The sequence below is a fragment of the Polypterus senegalus genome, chromosome 4, assembly GCF_016835505.1.
Source record: "Polypterus senegalus isolate Bchr_013 chromosome 4, ASM1683550v1, whole genome shotgun sequence".
In the NCBI taxonomy this organism is placed as follows: Eukaryota; Metazoa; Chordata; class Cladistia; order Polypteriformes; family Polypteridae; genus Polypterus; species Polypterus senegalus.
In genome coordinates, this window is record NC_053157.1 from 157241534 (window position 1) to 157254306 (window position 12773).

General features: G+C 37.3%; 1 protein-coding gene across 5 annotated transcripts in view; it reads right to left on the reverse strand.

The window, feature by feature from the left end:
• Positions 1-12773, reverse strand: part of lcorl (ligand dependent nuclear receptor corepressor-like) — a 159994-nt gene that overhangs the window by 8449 nt on the left and 138772 nt on the right. For 3 of the 5 annotated variants that reach the window (XM_039751548.1, XM_039751551.1, XM_039751552.1), the window contains one exon: positions 6093-6219. The exons of 1 other annotated variant lie outside the window; for it this stretch is intronic. In XM_039751548.1, coding sequence (XP_039607482.1) covers positions 6119-6219 — 101 coding nt within the window. In that variant the 3' untranslated portion in view covers positions 6093-6118. The remainder of the gene's footprint in view (positions 1-6092; positions 6220-12773) is intronic. One more of the 5 variants, XM_039751549.1, reaches the window with a different exon arrangement.

Genomic DNA, 12773 nt, shown 5'->3' on the forward strand with positions numbered 1-12773 from the left:
TATCTTTTGCCACCCTTTTTCCTCCCTCCATTGCCTTCTCTGCTGTTAAAACCTTTTCTAGGCCATTGGTATGTGCTGTATACTTGTAACTTGTTGCTACTTTTCTGTTTTGATTGATCAATTTGTGTAATGGCTTTCTTTGAAGATATGTAATCATCTGAAAATAATTCAAAAATCATGGTGTATTCAGTCAGCCCTTTTGTAGGTTTTGTTGTGTTGAATGTAATTTACATTTGACTTCCAAAAAGACTTCTGTACTTAATAAGCGCCTTCATTCCATAAACATTTAAAATCAGAAAGCAACATTAACATAAACAAACCTTCTTCTTTACAAATGATGTACAGTTGTGCTTGATAGTTTGTGAACCCTTTAGAATTTTCTATTATTTCTGCATAAATATGACCTAAAGCATCATCAGATTTTCACTCAAGTCCTAAAAGTAGATAAAGAGAAACCAGTTAACTCTTTTAGGGCGGATGTTGACTTTTGTCAGCAGGAGGGGTTGAGATCAGTGAACAACTGCAAACAGTGACAAAATCCGCCATTACATTTGAGTTCGACTCTCTTTGCTAGAAGGAATGTTAGCTTTGTTGGTTTGGCCAAGATTCCCCTGCAGTAGTGAAGAGCAAACAATGACAAAAATGGCATTGACAGCTGGTTAGAGATTGAAGTGAATGCACAAAGCAAACTACTCCGTGGACGACGTTTTGTATATCATCGCTGAATTGAACTCTGACCTGTCGGACTCGGATTCTGATGAAAGTGGTCTTGAGATCGAGATTAAAAACAAAAGTGAGGTACCAGCACCAGCTGATTGATCTCCAGCTAATTGTGGTGCTGAACAAGTTTGTGTAGATGAAGACCGGCACTCAAAGACACAAGTTTACAAACCAGATTGCGTTGCGCTGTGACCGTGACTGCTTCTGCTGTCCCCGCCCCCCCCATCATGTGAAGACAGCCTGGCAGCCAGCCTGCCATGCATTCCTTCCAGCCTTCATGCCACCTGTGAGTGTCTTGTGCCACAAGAAACTGTGAACTGGTGGCCACAGCACCCAGCAACTGATATTTCAGGTTGACTATATCTGAGACCTTTGCTTTGGGTGCTTTACAGAAAACTGCATGTTTTGGAAAAAATATTCAGTCCTCAAAAGAGTTAAACAAATGAGACAAAATATTATACTTGGTTATTTATTTATTGAAGAAAATGATTGAATATTACACATTTGTGAGTGGCAAAAGTGTGTGAACCTCTAGGATTAACAGTTAGTTTGAAGGTGAAATTCGAGTCAGGTGTTTTCAATCAATGGGATGACAATCAGGTGTGAGGGGGCACCCTGTGTTATTTAAAGAACAGGGATCTATCAAAGTCTGCTCTTCACAACACATGTTTGTGGAAGTGTATCATGGCACTTAGAAAGGAGATTTCTGAGGACCTCAGAAAAAAAGAGTTGTTGATGCTCATCAGGCTGGAAAAGGTTACAAAACCATCTCTAAAGAGTTTGGAGTCCACCAATCCACAGTCAGACAGATTGTGTACAAATGGAGGAAATTCAAGACCATTGTTACCCTCCCCAGGAATGGTCGACCAACAAAGATCACTCCAAGACCAAGGCATGTAATAGTCTGCGAGGTCTCAAAGGACCCCAGGGTAACTTCTAAGCAACTGAAGGCCTCTCTCACATTGGCTAATGTTCATGTTCATGAGTCCACCATCAGGAGAACACTGAACAACAATGGTGTGCATGGCAGGGTTGCAAGGAGAAAGCCACTGCTCTCCAAAAAAACATTGCTACTCGTCTGCAGTTTGCTAAAGATCATGTGGACAAACCAGAAGGCTATTGGAAGAATATTTTGTGGACGGATGAGACCAAAATAGGATTTTTTGGTTTAAATGAAAAGCGTTATGTTTGGAGACAGGGAAACACTGCATTCCAGCATAAGAACCTTATCCCATCTTTGAAACATGGTGGTGGTTGTATCATGGTTTGGGCCTGTTTTACTGCATCTGGGCCAGGACGGCTTGCCTTCATTGATGGAACAATGAATTCTGAATAATATCAGAGAATTCTAAAGGAAAATGTCAGAACATCTGTTCATGAACTGAATTTCAACGGAAGGTGCGTCATGCAGCAAGACAACGACCCTAAGCACACAAGTCGTTCTACCAAAGAATGGTTGGACCTTAATCCAAGTAAAATGTTGTGGAAGGACCTGAAGCGAGCAGTTAATGTGAGGAAACCCACCAACATCCAAGAGTTGAAGCTGTTCTGTACGGAGGAATGGGATAAAATTCCTCCAAGCCGGTGCACAGAAATGATCATAAGTTACTGGAAACATTTAGTTGCAGTTATTGCTGCAAATGGGGGTCACACCAGATACTGAAAGCAAAGGTTCACATACTTTTGCCACTCACAAATATGTAATATTTGACCATTTTCCTTAATAAATAAATGACCAAGTATAATATTTTTGTCTCATTTGTTTAACTGGTTTCTCTTTATCTACTTTTAGGACTTGAGTGAAAATCTGATGATGTTTTATGTCATATTTATGCAGAAATATAAAAAATTCTAAAGGGTTCACAAACTTTCAAGCACAACTGCAGGTACAAAATGACAATGCAACACAATTTAATACTTAACTAGGGCTGCAAAATTCTGACAAAACATCATTTTGCAAATATGATCTAAAAAAATAAAGGTGAGCAAACGGCCAAAGGACCTTGGACTGTGCAAATGTCGGGAGAACAGCACTGTGTGTGTGCGATATCAGTAATATTTTCCCTTGATCCTGCTAGAGCTCTCATCCTCTTCCTATTGTGATGGACGATACACGTGGGCAGATGTCCTAGCTGGGAAGGAGGGTGATTCCTTAAAATGGGGCAAAGAGAACCATATCTTGCCCAGAAGACAGGCACAGGATATTGATGCCAGAAGGATTACATTAGCATACCGGCTGGGTTAGATCCAGGAACAATACCCAGCTGGAAGGCCTATATAATAGAAGGACTGGTGAGGACATTCGATTTGGCACATTTCCTCCCCCACAACGTTAGCTGGCAAAATCCCTAATTTAAAAGTTCCCACACGGACTCCTGCAGGGCATGCTGGAACCTATAATGCCTTAGTACAGCTCTATGGTGTTCTGTGTGGGGGCTACCAGGGGGAGCTGAAGGGGTTAACAATCCCTATATGGTGGGACTTCCTTTGGGCTATTCCCAAGCACTGGAAGTACTTCTGTATCTAAGATAAAAGATGTCGCTCAACCTCAACCAGGGAGTCAGAGTCAAGTGGAAGTGGAGAAAGCTCATCTGGGAGGCACTGAGGAGGAGTAAAGGAAGAAGAAAAGTGAAGAGAGTTGTGTTTATTGTGCTTGGAACCTTTGTGGAAGGTATCTGTAAAAATAAACTGCTTTTATTTAAACAGGACTTGTTTTTGTGAGGTTGTGTCTGAGGTTAGGGTGCTGCAACACCCCCTGGTGGTTCACACTATCAATATAACGATCTTAAGCTTTTGCTAATATTCTTTCATTCTCAGCGAAGCTCATTTGAATGTTCTACATCTATGAAACAAACTTCAAAGTGCATGCATTAACTACAAAAGCATGTAGAGCATTCAGCATGTAGCTTATGTGTTTAATAATTAAGAAATCAAAATAAATAATCATAATAAAAACAAAATTGTAGCCTTTATGATACTATAGATTACCTATTGAAGGATATTAGATTTAATTATTGTACAATACTGAATTAAAGTACAGTACAGAGACTCTTTAATATTAAAGTGAAAACAGATTTCTGCAACGTAGTTTAAATTGATTCCAAATATAAAACAACAACTGATCACTTATGTATTCACCCTCCTCAAGACAATATTTAGTAGATGCACTTTTGGCCGCCATGACAGCCTGGAGTCTGCGTCCACAGGACTCCATCACCTTGGCACATTCGGACACCGCAGTTTTTCCCCATACTTCTTTGCAAAACTGCTTAGGCTCGGTCTGGAAGAATGGAGAGACTGTGAATGAACAGAAATTCTCAAGTGGATTGAAATCTGCACGGTGGCTCTGACATTCCAGGACACTGTTATTTTTAAAGGAATACTTCACTCAAAAATGATATATCTTTTTTTTATATGCTACATACCTCATATAGTTTGTAGTGATGGCTGAAAAAACATTTTCAATCTTGTGTTTTCATACATAATGACAAAAAACAGTTTATGATATCGTGAACTGTGATGGTGACCCATCTGTCCAATGGCAAACGATGTGAAAAACGCCCTTTGGAAAAAAAGAAAAAAATTCTCACATTGCTTGTAGCACATAATCTAGATGTCCATCATCCAGGTGAAATCTAAGTATTAGTATTATGTCAGCAAAACATACAAGTGTTTTGCATGCTTTGAGAATATCACACGTGTTCCTTGTGACAAACTCCTCGAGATGTTATTTTTTTTTTCTTTTTAATGGTGGTTTTCTGTTTTCCACCGTAAAAATCTGTCACTGGTGAAATCTCTCCAGTGTAGCTTGTAACTCCTTTAGAGTTACTCAAGGTCTCTCAGTGTCTACAGTTGTTTTCTTACACAATCGCTCAGCTTTTGAGGACGCTCTGCACTGGGCAGATTATTGTTGCTCATCAAGGTGCCCCTCAGGTCGGCCTTCTCGCCCATTGGCCTTGTCCAGATCGTCATCTTACAGCTGTGCCATACTTCTTCCATTTGTTAATGACTGCTTTAACGGGACTCCAAAGGTTATTCAGTGACTTGTGTCCATCCCCTGACTTGTGCTTTTCAGTCACCGAGTTGCTTTTGTCTTCATCGTGTAGGTTAGGCCGCCATGCTGACTTGCCATAGGCTGGACTATTCTAGATACAATCAGTGCATGTTGACTACAAGCAAATTCATCCATGTGACTTCTAAAACCAAATGGCTGCACAAGTGACGATTTAGGGGGTGTCATATTAAAAGGAGTGAATACTTGCGTGATCAAGTATTTTGGGTTATATATTTGTGATTAATCTAGACTACTTTGCACAGATCTGTTTTCACTTTGTCATTAGAGTCTTTTTCTGTTGATCAGTGTTAAAAAAGCCAGTTATATAACATTAAAATGTGAAAACTTCAAAGTAGGTGAATACATTTTACAGGCACTGTACTGTACACACGTTCAATTTGTAATTCCCGTTTTAGAGGTAATTCATGAACAGCTCAATTCTGTAGTGGAGGAAAGGTGTTTTTTGTGCTCTGTCCATGAACTGTTCCCTGTAAGCAATATAACGTTAATATTGTCACATAAATGGGAATGATCAGTACAGACCAACCAATTCAGTAAAAGATATTCCATGAAAATGTTCTTTGGCCCTAACAGGAGACACGGTTTTTCCAGTAAGTCAGAGGAGAATTTTTGCTGTGACAATATTAATAAAACAACCTTCCTGAAAAGTGGAAATTGTTTATTTACTGCAATGTTTATAAGATAGCAGGCATGCAAAAATTTTTGACTTTTACAAATCATTAGGTGGTGGGGGAAAGATGGTGAAAATGACTCTAGATTTTGTGAGTTCAAAAACAAAAGGATGGAAAGTTGTAATTGCTTACTAAAATTAATTAATGAAATGTCCCTAAATTCACAAAGATGTGCAAAAGGCATTGATCTTTACATAATGAATCTCTGACTTAAGTAACCAAACTTTCTCAAAGTTGCTTAATCCAAATCATGGGAGTATGGGCCAGAAGTTACCTGTTATTCCTCAGGATGGCCTATTCATGTATATACTCCACAAAGGGGGCTATCTGTCAACACCAGTTAATATCATACATACAACTATGTCTTTGGGATGCTGGAGGATAACTGGACTACCCAGAGAAAACCCGCACAAGCAAAAGGAAGGCAAGTAAGGTACACACAGACAACAACCGGGTACAGGATGTGAACCCAGCATGCTGGATCTGTGAGGCAGCGCTGCTAACTACTGCACCACTGTGTGCGCCGCCCTAATCAACAACATAAAAATTATGGGGCAGTGTATTTCCAGCTAACACAAAAAACAATTTCTGACTAAATAATTATCAAAAAATAAAGACTAAATTACTCATTTCTAAACCTGCATCCAAATGATCACTCTGAAGATTGCTTTTTAAGTGGAGAAAGAGACCACATCATCTCAGCAGTATTTCCACTTCTTTGGAAGTAGGGTTGTTGCTTCACATTTAAAGGTCCTACAAAATAAAAACCGATTATTTCATGTCTCTCATTAAAACAAGAATGAAAACCTCACACATTAAAAGTGATGCCAATTGAAAACAATATGATTAATATAAAACGCAAAGAAAAACAGATGTCTTTCTAATTTAAAACGATAGCAATGCTAAGTCATTAGTTAGTGCTGTAATATACGCTTTTTAATACCTTATACAGTATATTTTACATAATAATTGCAGAAAAATCATCTATTACATTTTCAATATGAATAAGCCTACTTTGTTCACTTAATATGTAACAAAATCCAGAAATGAATAGAAATCTGTAAAGTTGCTTGTGCTTGAGAATTTTATACTTTTCTTCTTCCTTATAATTTCAACCTGTTACAAAAGAAAAAGCCATGTAAGCAGGGAAAAACTCCACCCTGATGCCATGACATGAGCTAAAACACATTAGGCTATACAAAAGTGAGACACAGAACATTTAGGTTGCTTTAACAAGATTGACATTCAACTATCTTATCTATCAAAATGTTGTACAGTGTCTTTCAAAGTGTGCATGATCACTATCTTAATAATCTAAAGTACTAGGTACTATGGCAAATGAGATTTTCAGGCAGTCAAGTAATCGGGGTTACTTTGTAGCTTTAGACTAATTACAATGTAGTTAAAGTTAGACGCAAAGCTCCCATGGCCACACTCCGCGTTATAACCATTTAGATTTCTAGGCTTATTCTTCCAGGTGATTTTTTGGCATCTTATGAATCCCTTGCCCACTTCGGGATTAAATGTATTGAGAGCGAAACTGATCACTCTTTTCTCATATATAATACCAATCAAAAGTTTGGATACACTTTGGCACAAGTTGATATGTTTGGTATTTATTAACCATTTAGAGAGAAGAGAGCAAACCAAACCTAATCAGGAGAGAAAAATTAGTGAAAACGAAGGTACTAATGCATTAAGGTTTTTCTAAAAACCAAAAAGAAAGACAGATAGAAAGACAGACAGATAATATTTAGCATTTAAAATAACCTACTTCAGCATTTAAAATAACTAATTAAGGATGAGCTAAGGGAGTTTACCATTAGAACACTGAAGGAATGGCTGCTAAAAATGGGGCATATGTGAATAAATAAATGAAAAAGGCAGCTATTTTAAACAGTAATAGACATACACACAAGTAATGTCTTGGCTATATTTTTAAATCGATTTAATGGTATCTTGATAAAATGATTGCAAGTTTCTATCAACAACATGAACATTTCTGGGTGTCCAAACTTTTGACGGGTAGTGCATTAAGTATGGATAAATAATAATCTGATTGATATTATAAGCATAGTGAAATGGACATTTATTAAAATGCTCTGTCTGTTTCAATCCATGTCATACATTTACAAACATCTGTTCAATCGATATGCTAGCACTCACATCCATCTTTCTTTGTTCGTTTTGTTACCTTTCTTCCTGTGACATTCTAGCCCTAACATCGTCTTTCTTTGAGTGTTACATTTTACAGTGCACCATCTACTGGAAAATATTTTGCAATGCATATAGTAATAAAATGCATTGATTTTTTTTATTCTAAAATATGTCTCATCACAAATATTTGTAACAATAAAATGCATTACTACAAATGTTTGTGATGCACCATCTGTTGGAATGAAAAATGCAATGCATTTTATTACAACTGATGTTTATGATGTGCCATCTGTTGAAATGACGGAGACAGAGCAACTGGACAGACACACAGATACATAGACACTTGTCCTTTTATTAAGGTAGATATATACTGCGATACTACACTTTAAAATAAACCTACCGATTAAAGAGTGTGCATTTGTATTCACAAAAACATTTATATATATATATATATATATATATCTCATTATTGTAATTTGTTACATCTTCATATTACCTACTGCACACAATGGTTTTAAAATTATAGGGACAAACCTCGAACTGAAATATGCTCTTAAATGACCACAGACCAAAACCCTAATCGACGCAGAATGTGTACTGCATAATGTTTAAACAAGGAATGACTAAAAGGCAAACGTTTAAGCCTTGGGAGAATGATAATATATTATAAGATTAACTTAAATTATTTGTAGGAAACACAGGGCATTAATAGCATAAGTGCAACACATGAATATAATGCTTTAAATCATTACTCAGGTGTAAAATGTCTTCTGTACCACACAGTTTTCACAAAGTTATGGCTTTTGAACAACCTCAACTGGATCAAAAACAGAAAGAGGAAAATAAACCTGGAGAAAGGCTAAAATCTTCTCCAGAATATAAAATAGGAGCAGATATATGTCATTTTTATGAATATTTGGAATAGGACATAACAATGACGATTACTTTTGTCACATACTTAAACACATACAGTATGAATAAAAAATATTTGTTCTATGAATCTTCCATTACTGCATATTTTTTTATTTACTTATTTTACAGTGAATTTGGTCAAATCTTTTTTATTTCCTTTGTCTTTTGTGCAAGGTACACAATTATTTATCAAGTTTCAAAGTTATTTCCCCTCCATTTGACTTGATGAAATTAAGGGGAAAATTTAAGTTGGGACTTATTTTGGGGCTAGCTACGTCCAGTGTAAAGGTGACTCATTTTATTCCTTACCATATCATATTAGTAACTAAATGAAATATCTAAAAATCTAACAAAAAAGGTTGTTAATGAAAAGGTTGCAAAGACGCTTCAAAATCTTGATAGATTCATTTTAACACTGACAGTTCAAACAGAGAGTTGTGCTTATTCTTCCCAGAAGTGTTAACTCTGTCAAAATCTCACAAACAGCAAGGTGTAAAAACTGCAGTGAAATTACAAACAATTCCTCATCATTTTCCAGTAGATTGTGGCATTGTTAACTTTAGCACTAATTAGGGGCTTTGCCCTGATCTCTAATAATACCATTAATCCAACACATATATGTAAGATATGCATCCCCTTGGAGTTTTTGTATTGAACAGAAATGGGCTTGGATCCCATGCATTCATCCATTAATGTCAGGGCACAGAACCGGATGAAGGGGGACTGGGCTCTTAAAGAACACAGTTGGGACATGTGAATGGGGGTGTTTGGAAGTTTTGTTATGGGGAGCACTGGTACATCTCTCTTGCCTCAGCTAACTCCGGTTTTTCAAAATATATCAAAACTAGCCATCCCCAGCGGTTTTGCCCACATATTAGTGAAACAGGACAGTGTGGAGGGCCTGGCCCAGCTTTCTACTCTCGTCGTCACTCTTCCCCCTCCCCTCGGCCCGCAGCCTCTGTCTCAGATTAGCGCGAATATAACACTCCTGCATGCGAACTATGATTCTTAGCGCAATGTGAGAAGTTGCAAAATCAACCGGAACGTTCAAGCAAATTATAGAAAAAATAAGATCTAAATCCATTAAGTAGTTCTCTCATTTGCTAACTAAGCGGAGTTAAAGTTACGCCCCGAGGCAGCTGCCTGAGTGAGGAGGGCCCCGCCCCCCCTTCCAGCAACCCGATGAATCTCTCTTGGATTCGCGCTAATAAATCGGTACCGCACGCGAGCTATGATACTTAATGCGATGAAAAAGTTGGAAAATCAACGGAATGTTCAAGCAAATTATAGGAAATAAAACCCGATCTAAATCCGTTAAGTACTTCTCTCGTGAAAAGCGGACAGACATACAAACGGGTCTAAAAAACTAAGAAATTTCGCGCTTGGACCACAAAATTTTTAAAACCATTTCTTAGCGAGCACCTATGGGCCAAGGGTAACTGACACTCCAAATTTCAAGTCCCAAGTCCTCATGGTTCTGGAGATTTTGTGATGAGTGACTCAATGGTATTTGGCTTTTAAATATATAATGATGCTCAGGAATTAAGGAACTTTCTTTTATGGAAATATTAGTTAAAATTAAATGTCTTGCAAACATTAGCCCCATTGTTTCTGGAGAAAAACTAATGGTACATTTTACAAAAACAACCGAACTACACACTGGTATACAAAACACTAGAGTAGACATACTCAAGTTATTAAGCAGCTGGCACACTTAAAATAAGCAGAAAGGTGCGGTGAGCCACACCTTTGTTTTAATTACTTTTTAAATGTTTTTTCAGGTGTCATCATTTTATACTAAGCACCTTGGGTGTGTGAAAGGTGCTATATAAATAAAATACATTATTATTATTCTTACTATACTAAAGTGAAGGCCATAGCCAGTTTAACTGGCAGTTTCACAAAATCAGGGTACAAAAAGAAAATGGTTTAACAGAAAAAAAAAAAAACAAGAATCACAAAGATCCCCATCAGGTGGAATTTTTGAGTAACCTTGGTAAAACAAAAACACAGGGCCAGAATACAAAAATAAGGTTGTTTTTATCTGCCTGCAAGGGTGTTTCCCACTGTCCTTTACAGTTCGAAAGATCTGGCATACTTGAAAAACCAAATTACACTAATGTACTCTTCTGAACGAATCTAACAGTAAGATCAATTATAGGAAAAAATGACTATAAAATTGACTGAAATGAAAATCTGCAGCCATGAGGATGGCGAGGACTGAACTTGATAACCACAGATGCATTATACTGAGTGCAATAAAAGCAAACACTTCACAGATGTTGCCCTGTCCCCATGATTCTCCCTGGCTTGTAGTTTTCTTATGCAGAGGTTGCAATGACTCCTGATGCTCTGATGCTCCCACAACTGCTTTCCTCTCCTGCCTTTGACTAACTATCCTGTGCTGTACTATGCTGCACATACTGCACTAGGCTAAACCTTTATAAAAATGTAGAAAGTGTGTGAGTCTAATGCATGGTCAAATTTAGGTTTTCTGTTCACTACTCATTAACTAATGGTAACTTTCTTCCGCATGTTTGAAAATTTGATGTTCCTTTAAAATAACACATTGAACAGTTTAAACTGTTTATTACATTCAACTAGAGGAAATTACTTCAAAGAGAAATCTGTTAACTATGACACCATCTAGTTTAACATTGGATGTTTACACCATATTCCTAAATTTTCAAATTTCCTTTCACCATTGAGGTAGTTCAAATAAATCACTGTTTTTTTTTTCTTTTACACTTTCCTGCTTCTTATTTTAGTGATTTTTTTTAGCTCTCCTTTCTGGTATCTGAGATATTTCTTGTCTCTCCTCTTACCTGTGTCCCTCACTTCTCTATTTTTTGCTTTTCTGCTTAGACCGATAGGTTAGGGCAGAAAGACGGTTCAGTGGGTAACCAAATTATGTGACTGGTGAGACACATTAAGAATTCAGAGTAGGCCTCTCCCTCATTAGCTCTGTCTCACCGTTTGTGAACCAACAGCACTGCTCACCAGGAACTGTTCTGGTAGCTCCGATGGCCTGTCTATCACCTGACTATCCCTACCTATATAACAGTCTAGTGAAAGAAGTGGCCTTTACAATCCATAAGCCAATTGATAAATGTGAAACTCAGAGGACAGAGCAACATTGCAGGTATGGTGAGATAAGACAGTTATGCTAGTACTCTTGATTGCATTTACTGTGGGAAATGCCAAATTTGAACAAGAAGGTTGATATGAACATTTTCAACAAAAATCGCTATCTGTGGCTCTTACACTTAAAAGATGGATTTCCGCCATCTCTAACATACATTTGGTCATGTTGATTGCAGACAAAATCTCCTGTGTTTAACAGAGCATGTGTCTTTGTCAAAATATCTATGGAAGTAATCAGCCAGTTTCCTGAAAAATATACAAATTTCTGACACCACACTTGTGCTGGTTTCCATACTTGGACCTTTACTTAATCTGAATAAAAAATATGCCATTAATTACAACAATTTCATCTAATTGGGTATGTTTTACAATGCCAGAATGTTCAGCTATTAAACAAAACAGTTTTGTGTCATATCTGTGATTTGTTTTTTTGGATTAAAGTAAAACAGACGAATGAACATCCTCCAAGAGTAGTTAGTGATTCCATAATTTTTGGCAGGGGCTATATGATGAAGTGTTGGAGAATGTAGCTTTTAACTCATCAAATCAGGCAAAAACAGACTGAATATCTCATTTTGATTCTGAACTGTCAGTTGTTTAACATTAATGCCTGGAGTGAGATAATTTCACTGGCTATGCAGCACATTAAATGTTTTTCTGTTAGCTATACATCCTTTGCCCACCTCGGCAACAGTTACTGAATGTTAAAAGAGGGATTTTAAATAAACATTATTCATATTTTTCTGTGCAACTGCAATGACATGAAATAACCTTAACAGGTCATTTACATTTTACACACAGGTTGGATCTAGCCTGTGGGTTACCTATTTTGAATCACTGAACTAGACAACTTGCTTTCACTGAAAGAATTATGAATTCTTTTCTGCATTGGAAGATGCTTCAGGAGAATTTCAGGCCATCTGTCTGTGGGCTAAACTTGGGAGCAACAAATGGGTCAGTGAATTCTCCAAAGAACACAATCAAGTCTGCATCAAAACAGTTAAAGAAAAAAACAATTTTGACTTTTAAAATGGCCAAGATGAAGTCCACACCTAAACACATTCGAGATACTATGGTAGCACTGTAGGGAAGAG